The sequence below is a fragment of the Pseudophryne corroboree genome, chromosome 8 (assembly GCF_028390025.1).
Source record: "Pseudophryne corroboree isolate aPseCor3 chromosome 8, aPseCor3.hap2, whole genome shotgun sequence".
Taxonomy (NCBI): domain Eukaryota; kingdom Metazoa; phylum Chordata; class Amphibia; order Anura; family Myobatrachidae; genus Pseudophryne; species Pseudophryne corroboree.
In genome coordinates this window covers 32465001-32490163 of record NC_086451.1, presented here as the reverse complement: position 1 = coordinate 32490163, position 25163 = coordinate 32465001, and the positions used below count along the sequence as shown (strand labels likewise).

The window sequence follows — 25163 nt, the reverse complement described above, 5'->3', positions numbered from 1 at the left end:
GACACTGTATTATATACGCCAGGCTCAGCCTGCCCCAGCACAGGGACACTGTATTATATACGCCAGGCTCAGCCTGCCCCGGCACTGGGGACACTGTATTATATACGCCAGGCTCAGCGTGCTCCGGCACAGGGACACTGTATTATATACGCCAGGCTCAGCCTGTCCCGGCACAGGGACACTGTATTATATACGCCAGGCTCTGCCTGTCCCGGCACTGGGGACACTGTATTATATACGCCAGGCTCTGCCTGTCCCGGCACTGGGGACACTGTATTATATACGCCAGGCTCAGCCTGCCCCGGCACTGGGGACACTGTATTATATACGCCCCACTGTCTGGCACCTGACGAGCTCTGGCCCTTTAAATCCTGTCACCTGTCCTCCAGCTTGCCCCTGACGTCACCGGGTGAGCAGAGCGCTTCCCGCGAAACTGACGTCAGCAGGACCGCCCACACTCTGGTTCGCGCCCTCTGCCGTCAGAGAAAGGCGACTCAGTCACGCCCACCGCCCGCTCTGATTGGCCGTCGTGAACCGGCTACACGCAGCAACCCTGCGCCTGTCATCAGCTGGGATTGGACGTCCGATTCTCCAGGCGGCCGTGGCCCGCCCATTCTGGGTGTAGCCCGAGCGCGCGGCGGAGGGGGAGGAGGAGAGGCGGCGCGTGGCATCCCCTGCCTGGTCTCCCGCGTGCGCTGGCGGCGCGAGCTCGGGGCGGTTGGCTCCGCTGTGACCCCGCCGAAGGGAAGAGGCCACGTGACGCCCGGCGGAGACAGCCGCCTGGACGGGAGAGGCAGGGTCCCGGGCTAACGAAGCAGGGGACAGGCGCAGTGTCTGCCTTCCCGCCATGACTGACTTCAAGCTGGGCATCGTGCGGCTCGGCCGGGTGGCCGGAAAGGTGAGCACCGGCTCCGGGGCCCCTCATACACAGAGACAGGCGGTTATCTGAGGTATTTGCCCGGTATACAGCACGGGAGTACGTACGTCCGGACAACCACGCCCTCAGCTGGGCGGAGACACAAACCCACGCCCCCTGCCCTGCATGTCTGTCACCTCCATCCCTGTACTGTACAGCGCCACCCGGGGGCGCCCTGCCTCACCCCTGTACCGTACACCGCCACCTGGGGGCGCCCTGCCTCACCCCCTGTACCGTACACCGCCACCCGGGGGCGCCCTGCCTCACCCCCGGTACCGTACAGCGCCACCCGGGGGTGTCCTGCCTCACCCCCTGTACCGTACAGCGCCACCCGGGACGCCCTGCCTCACCCCCTGTACCGTACACCGCCACCCGGGGGCGCCCTGCCTCACCCCCTGTACCGTACAGCGCCACCCGGGGGCGCCCTACCACACCGCCACCCGGGGGCGCCCTGCCTCACCCCCTGTACCGTACAGTGCCATCTGGGGGCGCCCTTCCTCACCCCCTGTACTGTACAGCGCCACCCGGGGGCACTCTGCCTCACCCCTGAACCGTACAGCGCCACCCGGGGGCGCCCTGCCTCACCCCCTGTACCGTACAGCGCCACCCGGGGGCGCCCTGCCTCACCCCCTGTACCGTACAGCGCCACCCGGGGGCGCCCTGCCTCACCCCCTGTACCGTACAGCGCCATGCGGGGGCGCCCTGCCTCACCCCTGTACTGTACAGCGCCACCCGGGGGCGCCCTGCCTCACCCCCTGTACCGTACAGCGCCACCCGGGGGCGCCCTGCCTCACCCCCTGTACCGTACAGTTACACCCGGGGGGCGCCCTGCCTCACCCCTGTGCTGTACACCGCCCTCACCCCTGTGCTGTACACCGCCCTCACCCCTGTGCTGTACACCGCCCTCACCCCTGTGCTGTACACCGCCCTCACCCCTGTGCTGTACACCGCCCTCACCCCTGTGCTGTACACCGCCCTCACCCCTGTGCTGTACACCGCCCTCACCCCTGTGCTGTACACCGCCCTCACCCCTGTGCTGTACACCGCCACCTGGGGGTGCCCCACCTCACCCCTGTACCGTACACCGCCACCCGGGGCGCCCTCCCTCACCCCTGCACTGTACACCGCCACCATGGGGCGCTCTACTTATTCACCTGTATACTTTGTTTCTGAAGAGAAGTTCTGCCAAAGGGTTACGGTCATTAGGTCGACAGCACTTAGATTGATGTGGTCAATAGGTCGACGTGGAAAAAGCTCGACATGAGTTTTGCATATTACTTTATTTTTTTCTTCATTTTTTTTTATTTTTTCATACGATTCACGTGGACTACAGTTGGGAACGGTAACCTGTGCCGAGCGCAGCGAGCCATGCGAGGGGACACGGTGCCCTAATTGCTGTTCCCCGTCACTTTACGAAGAAGACTACACAAAAAAAGTCAAAAAACTCATGCTGACCTATTGACCATGTCGACCTGCATGTCAACCAATAGTGGTGGATCTAATGACCCGTACCCCTGCCAAGCTGCCGGTCTCTCCCATTGGTTAGAGAGGGGCTAGTAGAGTTTGGCTGTGACCACGGTCAGACCTGTGCTTCTGTACAGCGGTAATGCGGTGCCGTTATTTGCGTATACCATTACCTATCAGGGCTGCAGCCTCCAGGAGCTTCCGCACTCTGTCCTCCATCCAAAGCATTTTTTCAGGCCGGGGCTCCCTGGGCAGCGCAGTCTGATTAGATGCTGGGTGTAAATGCCATGTGTGTGTAGTAAGGATTAGACAGCAGGGTGTTTCTGCTTTGTACTGTCTGCTAGCAGAAGGGACGGGTGGTATTACTTGTGAGTTTAGCCCCATGGCCTTTATCTAATAATGCTGTGTATAATCCGTGCTGGGACTTTCCTGTAGTGTGTTTTACTTTCTCATGCAGAGACCTAAGTCGTCTGCCTCCAGGTTCTAATTAACATCGTTACTGGGTGGTGCTCGGCTAGTGATTGTGCAAGGTCCATACAACACTTCTACATGTGGGCGTGCCATCGACATACATTTATATCTACTTGTTTTTCTTCTTGAGGGCTCCTGAATTTAAGCCCAAATGGTTCATTTGTTTTTCTCCTTCACCCACTAGGGGACAGTGGAGAGCAGTTACAATGGGGAAATAGTAGGCAGTAACTGGGAGCTGGCACTTCCCTACTATGTCCCCCCTCCAAGCCAGTCTAAACCACCATGAGGTCTTGTGTATCCCCAACGCACGTCACGTAGGATTTGCCTAAATCAGGGTGTTAGACGAGCCTATTAGTTTCCTCTATCGTAGCATATAAGGAACACTGGGGCGGATGTACTAAGCCTGGAGAAGTGATAAATTTATGGTGATAACGCACCAACCAATCAGCTCCAGTATGTCAATTTGCGTATGGAAGCTGATTGGCTGGTGCGTTATCACCTTGCACTCATCACTTCTCCAGGCTTAATACATCTGCCCAGGTGTTTGGAGTCTAATCTGTAACACAGAGATATTTACCAGCTTTTTGTTCTTCCTTCTTAGATAAAGTATACACTAATAGATGAACAAGACATCCCGCTCGTGGACAACTATTCATTTGAAGTAAGTATGGTTTGCATTGTAACTATAATACGACAAGAGGCGTTGCTGGTTTCTGTGGCAGGGCGCTGAGAAAGCTGGAAAAAAAGTAGTTATTGGTGATACAGTATGCAGCTGCGCACAACGCTGCTTCACCCATCTATGGGGTGTTCTTTAATAAGGATGGAAATGCCCTACCTTCACCGCTGATTGAATTGCCCACATGAGGAATGAACACATTACTGGCTGCAGTTTGATGTAACGGGATCTCCTTTTTGCGGTATGTGAGGTCCTCTTTTGAAGACTCCATGGGACAAACAAGCGATCAGCTGGTTAATATGTGCTCTTACGGCCCATGCTTTCTGATCACGTGTGATGCACATGTACGGCTAACAGGCTGCACAAGCGACCATATTGGCCGACAGAGAGGCATCCAGAGGGTCTCTGGTAAAATTTACAAAAGATTAGCCCATGGTCAGCTGGCGCTGCCAAGATCATTCTGGGGTAGGGTAATTCTGGTCAGTCACCCATGTCGCTGCTTTTGTGGTCGCAAATGGACGTATACCTTCACACATTGAGGATAGTGAGCTTACACAGGTGTTTTTCATGGAAATTCCACCAAAATTAGTTTAGTAAATTTATGTAACGTTTCCATTGATATTTGAGGAATGTATAGCCATATGGGGCCGCAGTGAGCTCCTTCAGCCTCCTCCCCCACCTAGGGGTGGTGCCCAGTACATACATGCCATCACCGCTCTGGAAACGCTCCGCGCAGACACGAAGTGTGAATAGAGAACGCTCTACATGGCGGGATTGTAATTCTTATCTCTTTTGCTTCCGTTCTTCATGTTAATTGCATGTGAGAACTAGTATGTTCTAGGCGTGTGCTGGGGAGGTGGGAGCTGAATGTACCCGGATGCACTACGTGTTCTGGGCAGAGAGGTGGAAAATACAATCTAGTCTTTCTTTTTCTATATTGATCATAAAATACAACAAGCAGTTTGCTCCGTCAGTGAGAAGTGCTCCGATATAATGCTTCATAATCGCGCCTCGTAGCGCTCAGTCACTTAACATGCACTTTAACCTTTCAGGCTCGCATGGAAGTGGATGCCGACGGCAACGGCGCGAAGATATTTGCGTACGCGTTTGACAAGTATAAAGGACGAGGGTCTGGACGTCTGCTTCATGAATTATTGTGGTAAGCGTTCCAAGTCTGGCACTTGCGTGGTTCTAGACCTCTGTAATTAAAGCCTCACTACTTAAGATGCTGACACGGTTTAGTTTTATTTGTACATGAATGTCCTTCTCTTGTTTTATGCAAGTTGCAATACAAGGGGGTGCAAATGCATGGTTTTCTTTTGCATGCCGGGTAAATACTGGCTGCTTTCGCATGTAGCCCACAAATGCTGGGTAGCTTTAATTTTATACTGCAATTTAGATCCGAGTTTGGACGCACATCTATCTCTCTGCCCGTTACCTCTCCCCAACTGCAGTGCAGCACAGTTTTACCAAGGTGCAAAGTTACTTGCTTTTGTTGCTGGTCTCCCAATTCAGAATCTGCCTCCAATGTGTGCAGTGTAGGTCTTCAGATATTTTGCCAAAGCAGAATTCGGAATATAGTTCTCAATGCTTTTTCTTGACGCAATAATCTCTCTTCTAGGCAGCGGCACAAAGGTGGGATTGCGTCTGGATTCCAGGTGTTACATTTAAATGGCATTACGGTGGACAACCGATTGGATAATTTACAAGTGGTTCCTTGGGGCTGGAGACCTGAGGTAGAAGAGGTGTCCAGCAAACAAAGGTAATGAAATGATGTGTATTGTACTGCTCTGGCACACTGTAAATGGCTGAAAGTGCTTTTGTTGTCTCTGATAAATGAGGCAGCGTTCTAAGTCCTTCTGGAGATGGGGCCACTTACACATGCAAACAAACAATGGTAGCTGCTCAATCATTCCTGCAGATAATTATATATCAAGTGCTAGAAAGGGGGAGGGGTCACAAACAAAATGCAGACAGAGAAAGGGGGGGTGCTCCCCCCCCCCCCCCCCCCCCCTCCCTCGAGGTCCCCCCAGCACACTAAAATTACTTGTAACCATACCTGAACCTATCTGGTAATAGAATTTCAGAGAAATTGGTCGCATGCGTTTGCGAAGACATCTTTAGCTACTGAACGAAACCTTGATGTGGCTCAGCGGCTAAACATGTCTTTGCAAATGCATGCAACCAATTTCTCTGAAATTCTATTACCAGATAGGTTCAGGTATGGTTACAAGTAATTCTAGTGTGCTGGGGGGACCCCAGGGGGGAAAAAGCACCCCCCTCTCTGTCTGCCGCTTACACATGATCTGACCACGACTACAGTTATTCTCCATGTTCTGCCTGTATTAGGTCTGGCACGGCAGGTACCAGTGTGCACTGCTCCTCATAGTAACGTCACAAGTTCTTTCTGTGCACCGGAGGAGGGAAAACACGTCGTTACAGAGATTATTCTTTTGCAATACAAAAATGGCAACCCAATCACTGTGCGCACACTGCAGCTAGTGGTACTGGATCTTAAAAGAGGTTTTTTTCCAACCCTCCACCATAGACTGTGATACAAAGAGAAAAGAAACAATTTCCACCAGCACATAGAATGGGTAATGAATGAATACTTAATCTTTTAATTATGGATTCCTTATCTTCTTCCCTCACTCTAAATGTCATGCAGATCGGAGGAAAGAGAAAGTATCATAGTGTAATACCATTTTCTCTGACGTCCTAGTGGATGCTGGGAACTCCGTAAGGACCATGGGGAATAGCGGGCTCCGAAGGAGGCCGGGCACTCTAGAAAGATCTTAGACTACCTGGTGTGCACTGGCTCCTCCCACTATGACCCTCCTCCAAGCCTCAGTTAGATTTCGTGCCCGGCCGAGGTTGGATGCACACTAGGGGCTCTCCTGAGCTCTTAGAAAGTAATAGTCTTAGATTTTTTTATTTTCAGTGAGACCTGCTGGCAACAGGCTCACTGCAGCGAGGGACTAAGGGGAGAAGAAGCGAACTCGCCTGCTTGCAGCCGGATTGGGCTTCTTAGGCTACTGGACACCATTAGCTCCAGAGGGATCGACCGCAGGCCCAGTCCTTGGTGTTCGGTCCCGGAGCCGCGCCGCCGTCCCCCTTACAGAGCCAGAAGCAAGAAGATGGTCCGGAAAATCGGCGGCATGAAGACTCAGTCTTCACCAAGGTAGCGCACAGCACTGCAGCTGTGCGCCATTGCTCCTCTCACACACTTCACACTCCGGTCACTGAGGGTGCAGGGCGCTGGGGGGGGGGCGCCCTGAGGCAGCAATAAAAACACCTTGGCTGGCAAAAATACCTCAATATATAGCCCCAGGGGCTATATATGAGGTAAATACCCCTGCCAGATTCCATAAAAAAGCGGGAGAATAGGCCGCGGAAAAGGGGCGGAGCTATCTCCCTCAAGCACACTGGCGCCATTTTCCCTCACAGCTCCGATGGAGGGAAGCTCCCTAGCTCTCCCCTGCAGTTTACAACACAGAAAAGGGTTAAAAAAGAGAGGGGGGGCATTTAATTTAGGCGCAGTATACATATATAAAAAAAGCAGCTATAGGGGACATAACTCAGTTAGTCCCTGCATTATATAGCGCTCTGGTGTGTGCTGGCATACTCTCACTCTGTCCCCCCAAAGGGCTTTTGTGGGTCCTGTCCTCGTTTAGAGCATTCCCTGTGTGTCTGCGGTGTGTCGGTATGGCTGTGTCGACATGTTGAATGAGGAGGCTTATATGGTGACGGAACAGAGGCCGATATATGTGATGTCGCCCCCTGTGGGGCCGACACCAGAGTGGATGGATAGGTGGAAGGTAGTAACCGACAGTGTCAACTCCTTATATAAAAGGGTGGATGACGTAACAGCTGTGGGACAGCCGGCTTCTCAGCCCGCGCCTGCCCAGGCGTCTCAAAGGCCATCAGGGGCTCAAAAACGCCCGCTCTCTCAGATGGCAGACACAGATGTCGACACGGAGTTTGACTCCAGTGTCGACAAGGTTGAGACATATACACAATCCACTAGGAACATCCGTGACTTGATCCCGGCAATAAAAAATGTGTTATACATTTCTGACATTAACCCAAGCACCTCTAAAAATGGGTTTTAGGTTTGGGGAGAAAAAACAGGCAGTGTTTTGTTCCCCCATCAGATGAATAAATGAAGTGTGTGAAAAGCGTGGGTTCCCCCGTTAAGAAACTGGTAATTTATAAAAGTTACTGATGGCGTACCCTTTCCCGCCAGGAGGATAAGTTACGCTGGGAGATATCCCCAAGGGTGGAAAAGGCGCTCACACGGTTGTCAAAAAAGGTGGCACTGCCGTTTTAGGAACGGCCACTTTGAAGGTACCTGTTGATAAAAAGCAGGAGGCTATCCTGAAGTCTGTATTTACACACTCAGGTACTAGACTGAAACCTGCAGATCGTGCTGCTGCAGCGTGGTCGGTGACCCTGTCAAGCATACTAGTTTGCTAATATGAGAACATATTAAAGACGTCGTCTTATATATGAGGGATGCACAGAGGGATATTTTGCCGGCTGGCATCCGAAATGAATGTAATGTCCATTCTGTCAGGAGGGAATTAGAGACCTGTCACTGGACAGGTGATGCTGACTTAAAAAGCGCATAGAGATTCTGCCTTATAAGGGTGAGGAATTATTTGGGGATGGTCTCTGGGACCTCGTATCCACAGCAACTGCTGGGAAGAAATATTTTTACCTCAGGTTTTCCTCACAGACAAAGGTACAGTCCTTTCGGCTTCAGAAAAGCAAGCGGGTCAAATGGCGCTTCCTTTCTGTACAGAGACAAGGGAAGAGGGAAAAAGCTGCACCAGTCAGCCTGTTCCCAGAATCAAAATTCTTCCCCCGCTTCCTGTGAGTCCACAGCATGACGCGGGTGCTCCACAGGTGTAGCCAGGTACGGTGGGCGGCCGTCTCAAAAATTTCAGCAATTAGTGGGCTCGCTCACAGGTGGATCCCTGTTTCTTTCAAGTAGTATTTCAGGGGTGCAAGCTGGAATTCGAGATGTCTCCCCCCAGCCGTTTCCTAAAATATGCCTTGCTGACAACTCCCTCAGGCAGGGAGGCTGTGCTAGAGGCAATTAATAAGTGGTATTCCCAGCAGGTAATACTCAAGGTGCCCCTACTTCAACAAGGACGGGGTTACTATTCCACACGATTTGGGGTACCGAAACCGCATGGTTCGGTGTGACCCATTTTATATATTAAAATCCTTGAACACCTACATAAAAAAATTCAAGTTCAAGATGGAATCGCTCAGGGCGGTTATTGCAAGCCTGGACGAAGGGGATTACATGGTATCCCGGGACATCAAGGATGCTTACCTGCATGTCCCCATTTACCATCCTCGCCAGGAGTACCTCAGATTTGTGGTACAGGATTACCATTACCAAATCCAGACACTGCCGTTTGGACTGTACATGGCACCGAGGGTGTTTTATCAAGGTAATGGCCGAAATGATGATACTCCTTCGAAAAAAGGGAGTTTTAATTATCCCGTACTTGGACAATCTCTTTATAAGGGCGAGGTCCAAGGAGCAGTTGGTAGTCGGGGTAGCACTATTTTGGAAAGTGCTACAACAGCACGGTTGGATTCTAAACAGTCCAAAGTCACAGCTGGTTCCTATGACACGTCTACTGTTCCTGGGGATGGTTCTGGACATAAACCAAAAATAGTGTTTCTCCCGGAGGAGAAAGCCAAGGAGTTGTCATCTCTAGTCAGAGACCTCCTGAAGCCAAAACAGGTAGCGGTGCATCATTGCACGCAAGTCCTGGGAAAAATGGTAGCTTCCTACGAAGCAATCCCATTAGGCAGGTTCCATACAAGAACTTTTCAGAGGGACCTGTTGGACAAGTGGTCCGGATCGCATCTTCCGATGCATAGGCTGATAACCCTGTCTCCGAGGACCAGGGTATCTCTACTGTGGTGGCTGCAGAGTGCCCATCTTCAAGAGGGCCGCAGGTTCGGCATACAGGACTAGGTCCTAGTGACCATGGATACCAGCCTTTGAGGCTGGGGGGCAGTCACACAGGGAAGAAACTTCCAGGGACTTTGGTCAAGTCAGGTGATTTCCCTACACATAAATATTCTGGACCTGAGGGCCATTTACAATGCCCTGAGGCCTGTAAGGCCTCTGCTTCAAAACCAGCCGGTACTGATCCAATCAGACAACATCACGGCAGTCGCCCATGTAAACCAACAGGGCGGCACAAGAAGCAGGATGGCGATGGCAGAAGCCACAAGGATTATCCGATAGGCGGAAAATCATTTGTTGGCACTGTCAGCAGTGTTCATTCCCGGAGTGGACAACTGGGAAGCAGATCTTCTCAACAGACACGACCTCCACCCGGGAGAGTGGGGACTTCCTCCAGAAGTCTTCCAAAGGATTGTACACCAGTGGGAAAGGCCACAGGTGGACATGATGGCGTCCCGCCTCAACAAAAAGCTATAAAAGATATTGCGCCAGGTCAAGGGACCCTCAGGCGATAGCTGTGGACGCTCTGGTAACACCGTGGGTGTACCAGTCGGTTTATGTGTTCTCCCCTCTGCCTCTCCTACCAAAGGTACTGAGAATAATAAGAAGGCGAGGAGTAAGAACGATACTCGTGGTTCCGGACTGGCCAAGAAGAGCTTGGTACCCAGAACTTCAAGAATTTATATCAGAGGACCCATGGCCTCTGCCACTCAGACAGGACCTGCGGCAGCAGGGGCCCAGTCTGTTCCAAAACTTACCGCGGCTGCGTTTGACGGCATGGCGGTTGAACGCCGGATCCTGAAGGAAAAGGGCATACCGGAGGAAGTCATTCCTACGCTTACTAAAGCCAGGAAAGAGATTACAGCAAATCATTATCACCGCATATGGCGGAAATATGTTGCATGGTGTGAGGCCGAAAGGGCCCCAACAGAGGAATTTCAACTAGGTCGTTTTCTGCATTTCCTGCAAGCAGGAGTGACTATGGGCCTTAAATTAGGTTCCATTAAGGTACAGATCTCGGCTCTGTCGATCTTCTTTCAAAAAGAACTAGCTTCAGTACCTGAAGTTCAGACATTTATAAAGGAGTGCTGCATATTCAGCCCCCGTTTGTGCCTCCTGTGGCACCTTGGGACCACTAAAGACCGTGGATCTGTAATATCTCACTTGGAAAGTGGTCATGTTATTGGCCTTGGTTTCGGCCAGGCGAGTATCAGAATTGGCGGCTTTATCATGTAAAAGCCCTTATCTGATTTTCCATATGGAAAGGGCAGAATTGAGGACTCGTCCCCAGTTTCTCCCTAAGGTGGTGTCAGCGTTTCACTTGAACCAGCATATTGTGGTGCCTGCGGCTATTAGGGACTTGGAGGACTCCAAGTTGTTAGACGTGGTCAGGGCCCTGAAAATATGTTTCCAGAACGGCTGGAGTCAGAAAATCTGACACGCTGTTTATCCTATATGCACCCAACAAGCTGGGTGCTCCTGCTTCTACGCAGACTATTGCTCGTTGGATTTGTAGTACAATTCAGCTTGCACATTCTGTGGTAGGCCTGCCACAGCCAAAATCTGTCAATGCCCATTCCACAAGGAAGGTGGGCTCATCTTGGGCGGCTGCCCGAGGGGTCTCGGCTTTACAACTTTGCCGAGCTGCTACTTGGTCAGGGGCAAACACGTTTGCAAAATTCTATAAATTTGATACCCTGGCTGAGGAGGACCTGGAGTTCTCTCATTCGGTGCTGCAGAGTCATCCGCACTCTCCCGCCCGTTTGGGAGCTTTGGTATAATCCCCATGGTCCTTACGGAGTTCCCAGCATCCACTAGGACGTCAGAGAAAATAAGAATTTACTCACCGGTAATTCTATTTCTCGTAGTCCGTAGTGGATGCTGGGCGCCCATCCCAAGTGCGGTTTATCTGCAATACGTGTACATAGTTATTGTTAACTAAATCGGGTTATTGTTGAGCCATCTGTTGAGAGGCTCCGTTGTTTCATACTGTTAACTGGGTTTCATATCACGAGTTATACGGTGTGGTTGGTATGAGTCTTACCCGGGATTCAAAATCCTTCCTTATTGTGTACGCTCGTCCGGGCACGGTGTCCTAACTGAGGCTTGGAGGAGGGTCATAGTGGGAGGAGCCAGTGCACACCAGGTAGTCTAAGATCTTTCTAGAGTGCCCAGCCTCCTTCGGAGCCCGCTATTCCCCATGGTCCTTACGGAGTTCCCAGCATCCACTACGGACTACGAGAAATAGAATTACCAGTGAGTAAATTCTTATTTTTTTAAAAACATTCAATTTAATAAAACAAGATAAAATCACAATGACATATAACATGTATAAAATGAGAATCCAATGGAATGCCACTGGGATGGGGAATGAATGCAATTACCAATGTAATAAGAACTATTTTAAAAGTTCTCAAGCACGCATAAAAAAGTGATATGGTTCCAAGTCGGGAAACAGCATATACAGTGTATGATCTGAAGGGGCGTCCTGGATCTACTGCTGGGGAGAATAATTACCAGTTGATGGTGTAGAACTGGCAAAGTGTAGTTCTTAAAAGCATGAATATGGGAGAAAAAGTCCTGGTCTGCAGCTCAAGGTCTCCCGCAAGCGTCCACCACAGCAGTCGTCCAGGTCCCCCGTTTACGGCACCCACGCGTTCCGACCCTCGTCGGGGTCTTTTTCAAGGTCAGCCTTTAGTGAATGAATAAATCTTTATTTAAACGGGGGACCTGGACGACTGCTGTGGTGGACGCTTGCGGGAGACCTGGAGCTACAGACCAGGACTTTTTCTCCCATATTCATGCTTTTAAGAACTACACTTTGCCAGTTCTACACCATCAACTGGTAATTATTCTCCCCAGCAGTAGATCCAGGACGCCCCTTCAGATCATACACTGTATATGCTGTTTCCCGACTTGGAACCATATCACTTTTTTTTATGCGTGCTTGAGAACTTTTAAAATAGTGCTCTTATTACAGTGGTAATTGCATTTATTCCCCATTCCAGTGGCATTCCATTGGATTCTCATTTTATACATGTTATATGTCATTGTGATTTTATCTTGTTTTATTAAATTGAATGTTTTTAAAAAAAAAATGCTATGATACTTTCTCTTTCCTCCGATCTGCATGACATTTAGAGTGAGGGAAGAAGATGAGGAATCCGCAATTAAAAGATGAAGTATTCATTCATTACCCATTCTATGCGCTGGTGGAAATTGTTTCTTTTCTCTTTGTATCACAGAGTTTATTCTTTGTCTTTCAGGGAGCAGTCCTTATATTGGCTGGCAATACAGCAACTTCCCACAGATCCTATAGAAGACCTGTTTCCTTTGCTGAATGTCACCCGCTGCTACAATGCAAATGGCGAGGTTGTCCGAGAAGAAGAGAATTCCTGCACCTATTATGAATGTCATTACCCTCCCTGTACGATGATAGAGAAACAGGTACGTAGAGGAACTGCTGAAATATCGCACTGTATGGTATCAAGCTGATACATAGTGACGTCCGCTTTTCAGGATGAGGGTGTGTTGGGAAGTAACAAAAAAAAAAAAAAATCAGTTGTGCCTTTGATCTTTACCTTTTTTATTTTATTTTTTTTATTTTTTTTTATTTTTTATTTTTTTTGTCCATTGGTTTCCAAATTCAGTGCTCAAGACACCGTAACAGTCCAGGTGTTAAGGATATCCATGGTTGAGCACAGATGTGAATGCAGTACTAAACAAGTTACTTGTGCCCAAGCTTGGTTATCCGTAAAACCTAGAATTCCTTGAACGGAGTTTGGATACTTCTGTCTTTGCCAAACCTAGAACAAAATCTATTTTCGTGCTTAGTTCCCTCGTTTCCGCAACTTGTCTGTATTTCATTGGCTGCTGCAAAGATAATCCATGCTCTTTTGGGGTGTGGATCATAGGGTTTGCAGTCATTAGCTCGACCACCATTGGTCAACAGTGACTAGGTTGACATCTGAAATAGGTCGACATGAGGTTTTTATATATATATATATATATATATATATATATATATATATATATATATATATATATATATATATATATATATATATATATATTTTATTTTTGGTGTCGTTTTCTTCGTAAAGTGACCGGGAATAGTGTTTCCACCTCCATCCCTTTAATTCTGTAATTAACATATTAATTACACAGGTTCTATGGCTGGCTGACTACAAGACTCCATTTCACCTGGTTTTAATCAGCCACAGAACCTGTATTATTAATGTGTCCAGAATTACATTGATGAGGTGGCAACCCTACCGGGAACCCCAATTAGTGCACCGTGTCCCCTCGCTTCGCTCGCCATGCTTCGGCACTGATTACTATTCGCAATCGTACTCCACGTGGATCGTAAAGTATGAAAAAGTTTAAAAAAAAAAAATATTATTATTTTTTTTCCGAAAAACTCGTCTTGACCTAGTGACCACGTTGACCAATAGTGGTTGACCAATAGTGGTTACCGGTGGTTGTTTTTTTTGGGGCAGGAATACTGTAGATTACAAAGCTCTCTCCTATAATGACAGAAATGTTGTGTAATTGCAGAAAGACTTATTTTTCAGCTGGAATGTGCTTCGCAGCTCACTACCCCAAAATACTAGAGACTATACACCCTTTTATTTTTATAGATGGCACTGGGCAAGAATTTGGAACTGCCCAGCCTGGAGGTGTGTAGTGAATGGTGGCACCTGATTGGACAGTTCCAGCAGCCAGTCATTCATGTGCTGCGTCTACTGTATAAGGCCATCCTAGCAGACTGAATGCACGGGAAAGGTCCACCAATCACGGATGGCTCTCTCCCTATGCCTGCTTCCAGACTTGGCACTCAGATGGCTCCTTTTTCAGGTAACACCGCTGAGCCGCATAGTATACGGAGCACATTTCACAAAGAGGGGGCCTAGTCTGAAAGCGGACCTCTATCTCAGCGTTGCGTATCTGGTTTGGATCAGGCCCATGAGCACTGTATTTCGTGGAGAAAGGGGGGAGGGGGGGGTCGTTCCTTTCAGAGCACTCACCAGTCTTCTCTCTTGTCTTCCAGTTACGTGAATTTAATATATGTGGCCGATGCCAACTAGCAAGATACTGTGGTACCCAGTGCCAACAAAAAGACTGGCCCGCTCACAAAAAACACTGTTGCGAGAAGATCCGAATTTCGCAGTACGAGCCGGACCCGGAACGATGACTTCAATCACGGAGCGTTTGTGGATGCTCCGTTTTATAAAGGAAACCCGGGGATGTGTTTTGCACACTAACGAGTGGACTGGTCACTGACGCCAGAGGCACTGAGGATAATCCTGCGACGCTTGAGTGGAAGTAGCACTATGCTGGACTGTGCCGCCTTCAGCTGGGACTGTGGAAGGAGCGCGGCCTTGCATTCCAGTATTAGAGTTCGTCTCACGGACTACTGTGAAAGCTCCGGTTGGGGGCTTGTGTAATATTTATGTTTGTGGAAGTTTATGTACAGGGTTTTGTTTTTTGTTTTTTTCCTTATGTTTGAGGTTACAACTGATTGATCCAGTTTTTGAACATGAACCCCCTTACAGGCTTGTGTTTGCCCCCTTCATGCGCAGATTAGATTTTCTTTCCCATTCACTGCAGAACAAAGCAAAATACGTTGAGATGCAGAAATTCTGATTAGTCGGGATCTGAAGTTATTATGCATGGAAAATGTAAAATAAAAATACAAAGAACAGAATAATTTTTTTTTTTTTTTTTTTTTTTTTGAGGATTCTAGTGATGTCTGGGCTGCGGCCAGATACGTACTAACTTATTTAGGTTACCTGGGGTGTAAATATAACGTGATTGGTGCATCGGATCTAGGCGTAGCTTTATCTTGTGTGGCATGAAAAACGCTCCGGTCATTGACCTATTGCTGTTTAGTCAGACTGGGCAAAAAATCCCGTATAGAATAAGTCCTTGTAAGTGATGACGGATAATCACACAGTGGGCGGTATTCAAATGATATCACGCATAATCTCCTTTCTAAAGTGATCCCTGTTATCGCGCATATTGTACCAATAGTAATCCGGTTTAGCTGCGTAAAAAGTTGGGTACCCTTGCTACCCCAGGGGTATCGAGCTGAAATGACTATACCACTCCCGTCGGCAGAAACAGAACAGGTGTGGAAGGGGGTGGAAAGAATTGAATACCGCCCTGTGTATTCTGTCGCTTACGTATACGTGAAATAAAAGGAATATTGGCAATCATTAATTTTAAAAAATCCTCCTTTTGAAAACCAAATTGTAACACTTTGTGCTACCAGCGGGGGGTGATCTCTACCCTGGCACAGAAACAGTGTTATGCCCTATGTCTTGCTAAATAAAATCTTCTGATACTTTTTCTATAAATTACTAGATTGTAACCTTTATTTCTGTCTGATTAGTAATGCATTCTATTCACCTGGGGAGGTTTTCTCATGTGTGCACTGTACAAACTTGGGTCACCATTTAATGAAACGGTCTTTGATTTCCTGAAGAACAGACTGGCATATATGTGAGACCATAGGTTGCCTCTTGCTAGCTGTGGGCAGGCTGCACTTTCAGTGTCCCTACAAGTAATCTCTGCCCTGACAGGTCGCTGGGAGAGTTGTACAAAACTGAACGGTGGAGACGATAGTTGTCTGTAGCGCAGTTTCTCAAACTCTGTCCTCAGGACCCAGAACAGTTCATGTTTTCCAGGTCTCTGCACAGAATCACAAGTGAAATAATTAGCTCCACCTGCCATCCTTTGAAATTGTCTGAGTAATGAGTACACCTGTGCACCTGCAGATAATGCTTGCTCTAAAATCATGCTTCCCATTTACAATGCTAGTCGTCATTGTCCCCCTGATCTCCGTATTGTACAGGTGAAGGTCCATGTTAATGCGGAAGACCAGACCGCAAGCTCCACACCTTCCCCTCCAAGGTGTCTGGTTCTCCTTGGAACTGACATAGGCGCGCCGCCTGATATTCCTGAGCAAGTTTTTTCGCTTAGACTCCTGTGTGCAATCTGCGCTCTGAGCGGTCACGTCAGTCACGCCGGTTCCGTCGTCTTGTGAACTATTCCATAAGCCGCTGAGTTTGGAGGTGGTCATCCTGTACATTATAAGGTTGCTGTTATACGAGCTTGCAGCAAAGTGCATGTCTTGCTTCCGGCAGCTGCAACAAATTGATCTAAAAAAAATGTTATTCCCTAATTTGATTTGTTATGATAAATTGTATTAAACTAAATGTGTGATTTATCACAGAATAACGTTCTAAATTGATGGCATGGGTAAAAGCTGACTCCATACTATAAGGCCGAGATGAAATGAAGTTCGAGTTCGGAGGCCGTGTGGGATGACGGCCGCATTCGTTCATCATTATTTTCTCTAACGTCCTAGTGGATGCTGGGGACTCCGTAAGGACCGTGGGGAATAGACGGGCTCCGCAGGAGACAGGGCACTCTAAGAAAGAATTTGGATTCTGGTGTGCTCTGGCTCCTCCCTCTATGTCCCTCCTCCAGACCTCAGTTTGAATCTGTGCCCGGACGAGCTGGGTGCACCTTAGTGAGCTCTCCTGAGCTTGCTAAAAAGAAAGTATTTTGTTAGGATTTTTTATTTTCAGAGAGATCTGCTGGCAACAGGCTCTCTGCTACGTGGGACTGAGGGGAGAGAAGCAGACCTACTCACTGTGGATAGGTCATGCTTCTTAGGCTACTGGACACCATTAGCTCCAGAGGGATCGAACACAGGAACGCACCCTTGGTCGTCCGATCCCGGAGCCGCGCCGCCGTCCCCCTCGCAGAGCCAGAAGACAGAAGCCGGCGTGAGAAGCAAGAAGACTTCGAAATAGGCGGCAGAAGACTCCAGTCTTCATATGAGGTAGCGCACAGCACTGCAGCTGTGCGCCATTGCTCCCACACTAAACCCACACACTCCGGTCACTGTAGGGCGCAGGGGGGGGCGCCCTGGGGAGCAATTGGGTACCTCTTGGCAAAAAGCAGCATATATACAGTTGGACACTATATATGCATGAGCCCCCGCCATTATTTTACACACAAACGCGGGACAGAAGCCCGCCGCTGATGGGGCGGGGCTTCTTCCTCAGCACTCACCAGCGCCATTTTCTCTCCACAGCACCACTGAGAGGAAGCTCCCCAGGCTCTCCCCTGCAGAATCACGGTAGAAAGAGGGTAAAAAGAGAGGGGGGGGCACATAAATTTGGCGCAAAAATAAGAATTTACTTACCGATAATTCTATTTCTCGGAGTCCGTAGTGGATGCTGGGGTTCCTGAAAGGACCATGGGGAATAGCGGCTCCGCAGGAGACAGGGCACAAAAAGTAAAGCTTTAGGATCAGGTGGTGTGCACTGGCTATGACCCTCCTCCAAGCCTCAGTTAGGATACTGTGCCCGGACGAGCGTACACAATAAGGAAGGATTTATGAATCCCGGGTAAGACTCATACCAGCCACACCAATCACACTGTACAACCTGTGATCTGAACCCAGTTAACAGTATGATAACAGCGGAGCCTCTGAAAAGATGGCTCACAACAATAATAACCCGATTTTTGTAACTATGTACAAGTAATGCAGATAATCCGCACTTGGGATGGGCGCCCAGCATCCACTACGGACTCCGAGAAATAGAATTATCGGTAAGTAAATTCTTATTTTCTCTATCGTCCTAGTGGATGCTGGGGTTCCTGAAAGGACCATGGGGATTATACCAAAGCTCCCAAACGGGCGGGAGAGTGCGGATGACTCTGCAGCACCGAATGAGAGAACTCCAGGTCCTCCTTAGCCAGGGTATCAAATTTGTAGGATTTTACAAACGTGTTTGCCCCTGACTAAATAGCCGCTCGGCAAAGTTGTAAAGCCGAGACCCCTCGGGCAGCCGCCCAAGATGAGCCCACCTTCCTTGTGGAATGGGCATTTACATATTTTGGCTGTGGCAGGCCTGCCACAGAATGTGCAAGCTGAATTGTATTACACATCCAACTAGCAAAAGTCTGCTTAAAAGCAAGAGCACCCAGTTTGTTGGGTGCATACAGGATAACAGCAAGTCAGTTTTCCTGACTCCAGCCGTCCTGGAACCTATATTTTCAGGGCCCTGACCACATCTAGCAACTTGGAGTCCTCCAAGTCCCTAGTAGGCGCAAGACACCACAATAAGCTGGTTCAGGTGAAACACTGACACCACCTTAGGGAGAGAACTGGGGACGAGTCCGCAGCTCTGCCCTGTCCGAATGGACAAACAGATATGGGCTTTTTTGAGAAAAAAACCACCAATTTGACACTCGCCTGGTCCAGGCCAGGTCCAAGAGCATGTTCACTTTTCATGTGAGATGCTTCAAATCCACAGATTTGACTGGTTTTAAACCAATGTGTTTTGAGGAATCCCAGAACTACGTTGAGATCCCACAGTGCCACTGGAGGCACAAAAGGGGGTTGTATATGCAATACTCCCTTGACAAACTTCTGGACTTCAGGAACTGAAGCCAATTCTTTCTGGAAGAAAAATCGACAGGGCCGAAATTTGAACCTTAATGGACCCCAATTTGAGGCCCATAGACACTCCTGTTTGCAGGAAATGCAGGAATCGACCGAGTTGAAATTTCTTCGTGGGGCCTTCCTGGCCTCACACCACGCAACATATTTTCGCCACATGTGGTGATAATGTTGTGCGGTCACCTCCTTTCTGGCTTTGACCAGGGTAGGAATGACCTCTTCCTGAATGCCTTTTCCCTTAGGATCCGGCGTTCCACCGCCATGCCGTCAAACGCAGCTGCGGTAAGTCTTGGAACAGACATGGTACTTGCTGAAACAAGTCCCTTCTTAGCGGCAGAGGCCATAAGTCCTCTGTGAGCATCTCTTGAAGTTCCGGGTACCAAGTCCTTCTTGGCCAATCCGGAGCCATGAGTATAGTTCTTACTCCTCTACGTCTTATAATTCTCAGTACCTTAGGTATGAAAAGCAGAGGATGGAACACATACACCGACTGGTACACCCACGGTGTTACCAGAACGTCCACAGCTATTGCCTGAGGGTCTCTTAACCTGGCGCAATACCTGTCCCGTTTTTTGTTCAGACGGGACGCCATCATGTCCACCTTTGGTAATTCCCAACGGTTTACAATCATGTGGAAAACTTCCCCATGAAGTTCCCACTCTGCCGGGTGGAGGTCGTGCCTACTGAGGAAGTCTGCTTCCCAGTTTCCATTCCCGGAATGAAAACACTGCTGACAGTGCTATCACATGATTTTCCGCCCAGCGAAAAGTCCTTGCAGTTTTTGCCACTGCCCTCCTGCTTCTTGTGCCGCCCTGTCTATTTACGTGGGCGACCGCCGTGATGTTTTATCCCACTGGATCAATACCGGCTGACCTTGAAGCAGAGGTCTTGCTAAGCTTAGAGCATTATAAATTTACCCTTAGCTATATTTATGTGGAGAAAAGTCTCCAGACTTGATCACACTCCCTGGAAATTTTTTCCTTGTGTGACTGCTCCCCAGCCTCTCGGGCTGGCCTCCGTGGTCACCAACATCCAAAACTGAATGCCGAATCTGCGGCCCTCTAGAAGATGAGCACTCTGTAACCACCACAGGAGAGACACCCTTGTCCTTGGATATAGGGTTATCCGCTGATGCATCTGAAGATGCGATCCGGACCATTTGTCCAGCAGATCCCACTGAAAAGTTCTTGCATGAAATCTGCCGACTGGAATTGCTTCGAAGGAAGTCACCATTTTTTTACCATGGCCCTTGTGCAATGATGCACTGATTTTAGGAGGTTCCTGACTAGCTCGGATAACTCCCTGGCTTTCTCTTCCGGGAGAAACACCTTTTTCTGGACTGTGTCCAGAATCATCCCTAAGCACAGGAGACTTGTTGTCGGGATCAGCTGCGATTTTGGAATATTTAGAATCCACCCCTGCTGTTGTAACAGTATCCGAGATAGTGCTACTCCGACCTCCAACTGTTCCCTGGACTTTGCCCTTATCAGGAGATCGTCCAAGTAAGGGATAATTAAGACGCCTTTTCTTCGAAGAAGAACCATCATTTCGGCCATTACCTTGGTAAAGACCCGGGGTGCCGTGGACAATCCAAACGGCAGCGTCTGAAACTGATAGTGACAGTTCTGTACCACGAACCTGAGGTACCCTTAGTGATAAGGGCAAATTTGGGACATGGAGGTAAGCATCCCTGATGTCTCGGGACACCAGATAGTCCCCTTCTTCCCGGTTCGTTATCACTGCTCTGAGTGACTCCATCTTGATTTGAACCTTTGTAAGTGTTCAAATTTTTTTAGATTTAGAATAGGTCTCACCTAGCCTTCTGGCTTCAGTACCACAATATAGTGTGGAATAATACCCCTTTTCTTGTTGTAGGAGGGGTAATTTAATTATCACCTGCTGGGAATACAGCTCGTGAATTGTTTCCCATACTGCCTCCTTGTCGGAGGGAGACCTTGGTAAAGCAGACTTCAGGAGCCTGCGCAGGGGAAACGTCTCGACATTCCAATCTGTACCCCTGGGATACTACTTGTAGGATCCAGGGGTCCTGTACGGTCTCAGCGTCATGCTGAGAGCTTGTCAGAAGCGGTGTAACGCTTCTGTTCCTGGGAATGGGCTGCCTGCTGCAGTCTTCTTCCCTTTCCTCTATCCCTGGGCAGATATGACTCTTATAGGGACGAAAGGACTGAAGCTGAAAAGACGGTGTCTTTTTCTGCAGAGATGTGACTTAGGGTAAAAACGGTGGATTTTCCAGCAGTTGCCGTGGCCACCAGGTCCGATGGACCGACCCCAAATAACTCCTCTTCCTTTATACGGCAATACACCTTTGTGCCGTTTGGAATCTGCATCACCTGACCACTGTCGTGTCCATAAACATCTTCTGGCAGATATGGACATCGCACTTACTCTTGATGCCAGAGTGCAAATATCCCTCTGTGCATCTCGCATATATAGAAATGCATCCTTTAAATGCTCTATAGTCAATAAAATACTGTCCCTGTCAAGGGTATCAATATTTTTAGTCAGGGAATCCGACCAAGCCACCCCAGCTCTGCACATCCAGGCTGAGGCGATCGCTGGTCGCAGTATAACACCAGTATGTGTGTATATACTTTTTATGATATTTTTCCAGCCTCCTGTCAGCTGGCTCCTTGAGGACGGCCCTATCTATAGACGGTACCGCCACTTGTTCTGATAAGCGTGTGAGCGCCTTATCCACCCTAAGGGGTGTTTCCCAACGCGCCCTAACTTCTGGCGGGAAAGGGTATACCGCCCTCACACACTTCATTTAATTTATCTGATTCAGGAAAAACTACGGTAGTTTTTTCACATCCCACATAATACCCTCTTTTGTGGTACTTGTAGTATCAGAAATATGTAACACCTCCTTCATTGCCCTTAACGTGTGGCCCTAATTAGGAATACGTTTGTTTATTCACCGTCGACACTGGATTCAGTGTCCCTGTCTGTGTCTGTGTCGACCGACTAAAGTAAACGGGCGTTTTAAAACCCCTGACGGTGTTTTTGAGACGTCTGGACCGGTACTAATTGTTTGTCGGCCGTCTCATGTCGTCAACCGACCTTGGCGCGTGTTGACATTATCACGTAATTCCCTAAATAAGCCATCCATTCCGGTGTCGACTCCCTAGAGAGTGACATCACCATTACAGGCAATTGCTCCGCCTCCTCACCAACATCGTCCTCATACATGTCGACACACACGTACCGACACACAGCACACACACAGGGAATGCTCTGATAGAGGACAGGACCTACTAGCCCTTTGGAGAGACAGAGGGAGAGTTTGCCAGCACACACCAAAAACGCTATAATTATATAGGGACAACCTTATATAAGTGTTTTCCCTTATAGCATCTTTTTTATATATTTCTAATGCCAAATTAGTGCCCCCCCTCTCTGTTTTAACCCTGTTTCTGTAGTGCAGTGCAGGGGAGAGCCTGGGAGCCTTCCCTCCAGCCTTTCTGTGAGGGAAAATGGCGCTGTGTGCTGAGGAGATAGGCCCCGCCCCTTTTTCGGCGGCCTCGTCTCCCGCTCTTAACGGATTCTGGCAGGGGTTAAATATCTCCATATAGCCCCCGGAGGCTATATGTGAGGTATTTTTAGCCAAAAATAGGTTTTCATTGCCTCCCAGGGCGCCCCCCTCCCAGCGCCCTGCACCCTCAGTGACTGCCGTGTGAAGTGTGCTGAGAGGAAATGGCGCACAGCTGCAGTGCTGTGCGCTACCTTAAGAAGACTGAGGAGTCTTCATGCCGCCGATTCTGGACCTTCTTCTTGTTTCAGCATCTGCAAGGGGGCCGGCGGCGAGGCTCCGGTGACCATCCAGGCTGTACCTGTGATCGTCCCTCTGGAGCTAATGTCCAGTAGCCAAAGAAGCCAATCCATCCTGCACGCAGGTGAGTTCACTTCTTCTCCCCTAAGTCCCTCGTTGCAGTGATCCTGTTGCCAGCAGGACTCACTGTAAAATAAAAAACCTAAGCTAAACTTTTCTAAGCAGCTCTTTAGGAGAGCCACCTAGATTGCACCCTTTTCGGCCGGGCACAAAAATCTAACTGAGGCTTGGAGGAGGGTCATAGGGGGAGGAGCCAGTGCACACCACCTGATCCTAAAGCTTTACTTTTTGTGCCCTGTCTCCTGCGGAGCCGCTATTCCCCATGGTCCTTTCAGGAACCCCAGCATCCACTAGGACGATAGAGAAAACAGTTTATACAGCAGCTACTGGGTTAACACTAAGTTACTGTGTGATTCCTGGGACATATAGCGCTGGGGTGTGTGCTGGCATACTCTCTCTCTGTCTCTCCAAAAGGCCTTGTGGGGGAACTGTCTTCGAATAGAGCATCCCCTGTGTGTGTGGTGTGTCGGTACGCTTGTGTCAGCATGTTTGACGAGGAAGGCTATGTGGAAACAGAGCGGGTACAAATGAATGTTGGGTCGCCGCCGACTGCGCAGACACCTGATTGGATGGATATGTGGAAGGTTTTAAATGATAATGTTAATTCCTTGCATAAAAGGTTGGATAAAGCTGAAGCCTTGGGACAGTCAGGGTCTCAACCCATGCCTGATCCTACAGCGCAGAGGCCGTCAGGGTCTCAGAAGCGCCCACTATCCCAAATTGTTGACACAGATATCGACACGGATTCTGACTCCAGTGTCGATGGCGATGATGCAAAGTTGCAGCCTAAAATGGCTAAAGCCATCCGCTACATGATTATACCAATGAAAGATGTGTTGCACATCACAGACGAAACCCCAGTCCCTGACGAGGGTTTATATGTATGGGGAGAAAAGGCAAGAGGTGACCTTTCCCCCTTCACGTGAGTTAAATGAGTTATGTGAAAAAGCTTGGGAATCTCCAGATAGAAAACTACAGATTTCCAAACGGATGCTTATGGCGTATCCCTTCCCGCCAACGGACAGGTTACGCTGGGAATCCTCCCCTAGGGTAGACAAAGCTTTAACACGCTTATCCAAGAGGGTAGCCCTGCCGTCACAGGATACGGCCACCCTTAAAGATGCTGCGGATAGAAATCAGGAGGGTATCCTGAAGTCCATTTATACACATTCAGGTACCTTACTACGGCCGGCGATTGCGTCGGCCTGGATGTGTAGTGCTGCAGCAGCATGGACAGATACCTTATCTGAGGAACTTGATACCTTGGACAAGGATACTATATTACTAACCCTGGGGCACATAAAAGACGCTGTCCTATATATGAGAGATGCTCAGAGACATTAGCCTACTGGGTTCTAGAATAAATGCAATGTCGATTTCTGCCAGAAGGGTCCTGTGGACTCGGCAATGGACAGGCGATGCCGACTCAAAAAGGCACATGGAGGTTTTACCTTACAAGGGTGAGGAATTGTTTGGGGGACGGTCTCTCGGACCTGGTCTCCACAGCTACGGCGGGAAAGTCAAATTTTTTGCCATATGTTCCCTCACAACCTAAGAAAGCACCGTATTACCAAATGCAGTCCTTTCTATCACAAAAAGGCAAGAAAGTCCGAGGTGCGTCCTTTCTTGCCAGAGGCAGGGGTAGAGGAAAGAAGCTACACAATACAGCTAGTTCCCAGGAACAGAAGTCCTCCCCGGCTTCCACTAAATCCACCGCATGACGCTGGGGCTCCACAGGCGGAGACAGGCACGGTGGGGGCGCGTCTCCGAAATTTCAGCCACAAGTGGGTTCACTCACAGGTGGATCCCTGGGCTATAGAGATTGTGTCTCAGGGATACAAGCTGGAATTCGAAGTGATGCCCCCTCACCGTTACCTCAAATCGGCCATGCCAGCTTCCCCCATAGAGAGGAAAATAGTGTTTGATAATGCTGATTTTGATTACCTTATAACCTTCACAATAATGGGTAAGAGACACAGTACGCAATTGGCGTATGGGGTACCGTAAGGGTACGTACTTAGCGTAGCATACGCTCGGCCGTGATCGAAATGCACATGCGGCACGCTCGCTCACAGCTTAATGCGTGGTGTCGAGCACGCTATAGGCGAGCGACTACCGTAATGCTACGCTACCAGCGTAGCGGACGCTCGAGACCACGAGGAGATCACGAGCGGCGCAGACGCTCACAAGATGACAATCAGTAAACCTTGAATGTAACACACAGGATACTCTTATACTGTAAACCTTGTA

General features: G+C 49.0%; 1 protein-coding gene across 2 annotated transcripts; it reads left to right on the top strand.

Annotated features, from left to right (window-relative positions):
* The first annotated feature begins 513 nt into the window (after positions 1-513).
* ZMYND19 (zinc finger MYND-type containing 19) lies at positions 514-15884 on the top strand. Of its 2 annotated transcripts, XR_010182937.1 has the most exons (7): positions 514-898; positions 3453-3512; positions 4580-4686; positions 5149-5289; positions 12789-12969; positions 14163-14379; positions 14573-14660. XR_010182937.1 is itself a non-coding variant. In XM_063936187.1 (6 exons), the coding sequence occupies exons 1-6, from the start codon at positions 848-850 to the stop codon at positions 14714-14716; spliced, it is 684 nt and encodes a 227-aa protein (XP_063792257.1). In that variant the 5' UTR covers positions 518-847; the 3' UTR covers positions 14717-15884. The 2 variants fall into 2 exon arrangements, 1 of the variants encoding a protein (XP_063792257.1); XM_063936187.1 differs by lacking the exon at positions 14163-14379 and having other exon boundaries at positions 518-898; positions 14573-15884.
* Positions 15885-25163: the final 9279 nt, after the last annotated feature.

Coding starts and splice junctions, on each gene's coding strand:
- ZMYND19 (XM_063936187.1), top strand. CDS start 848: ATGACTGACTTCAAGCTGGGCATCGTGCGGCTCGGCCGGGTGGCCGGA. Junction 5,290..12,788: donor GAGGTGTCCAGCAAACAAAG/GTAATGAAATGA, acceptor TTTGTCTTTCAG/GGAGCAGTCCTTATATTGGC. Junction 12,970..14,572: donor GTACGATGATAGAGAAACAG/GTACGTAGAGGA, acceptor CTTGTCTTCCAG/TTACGTGAATTTAATATATG.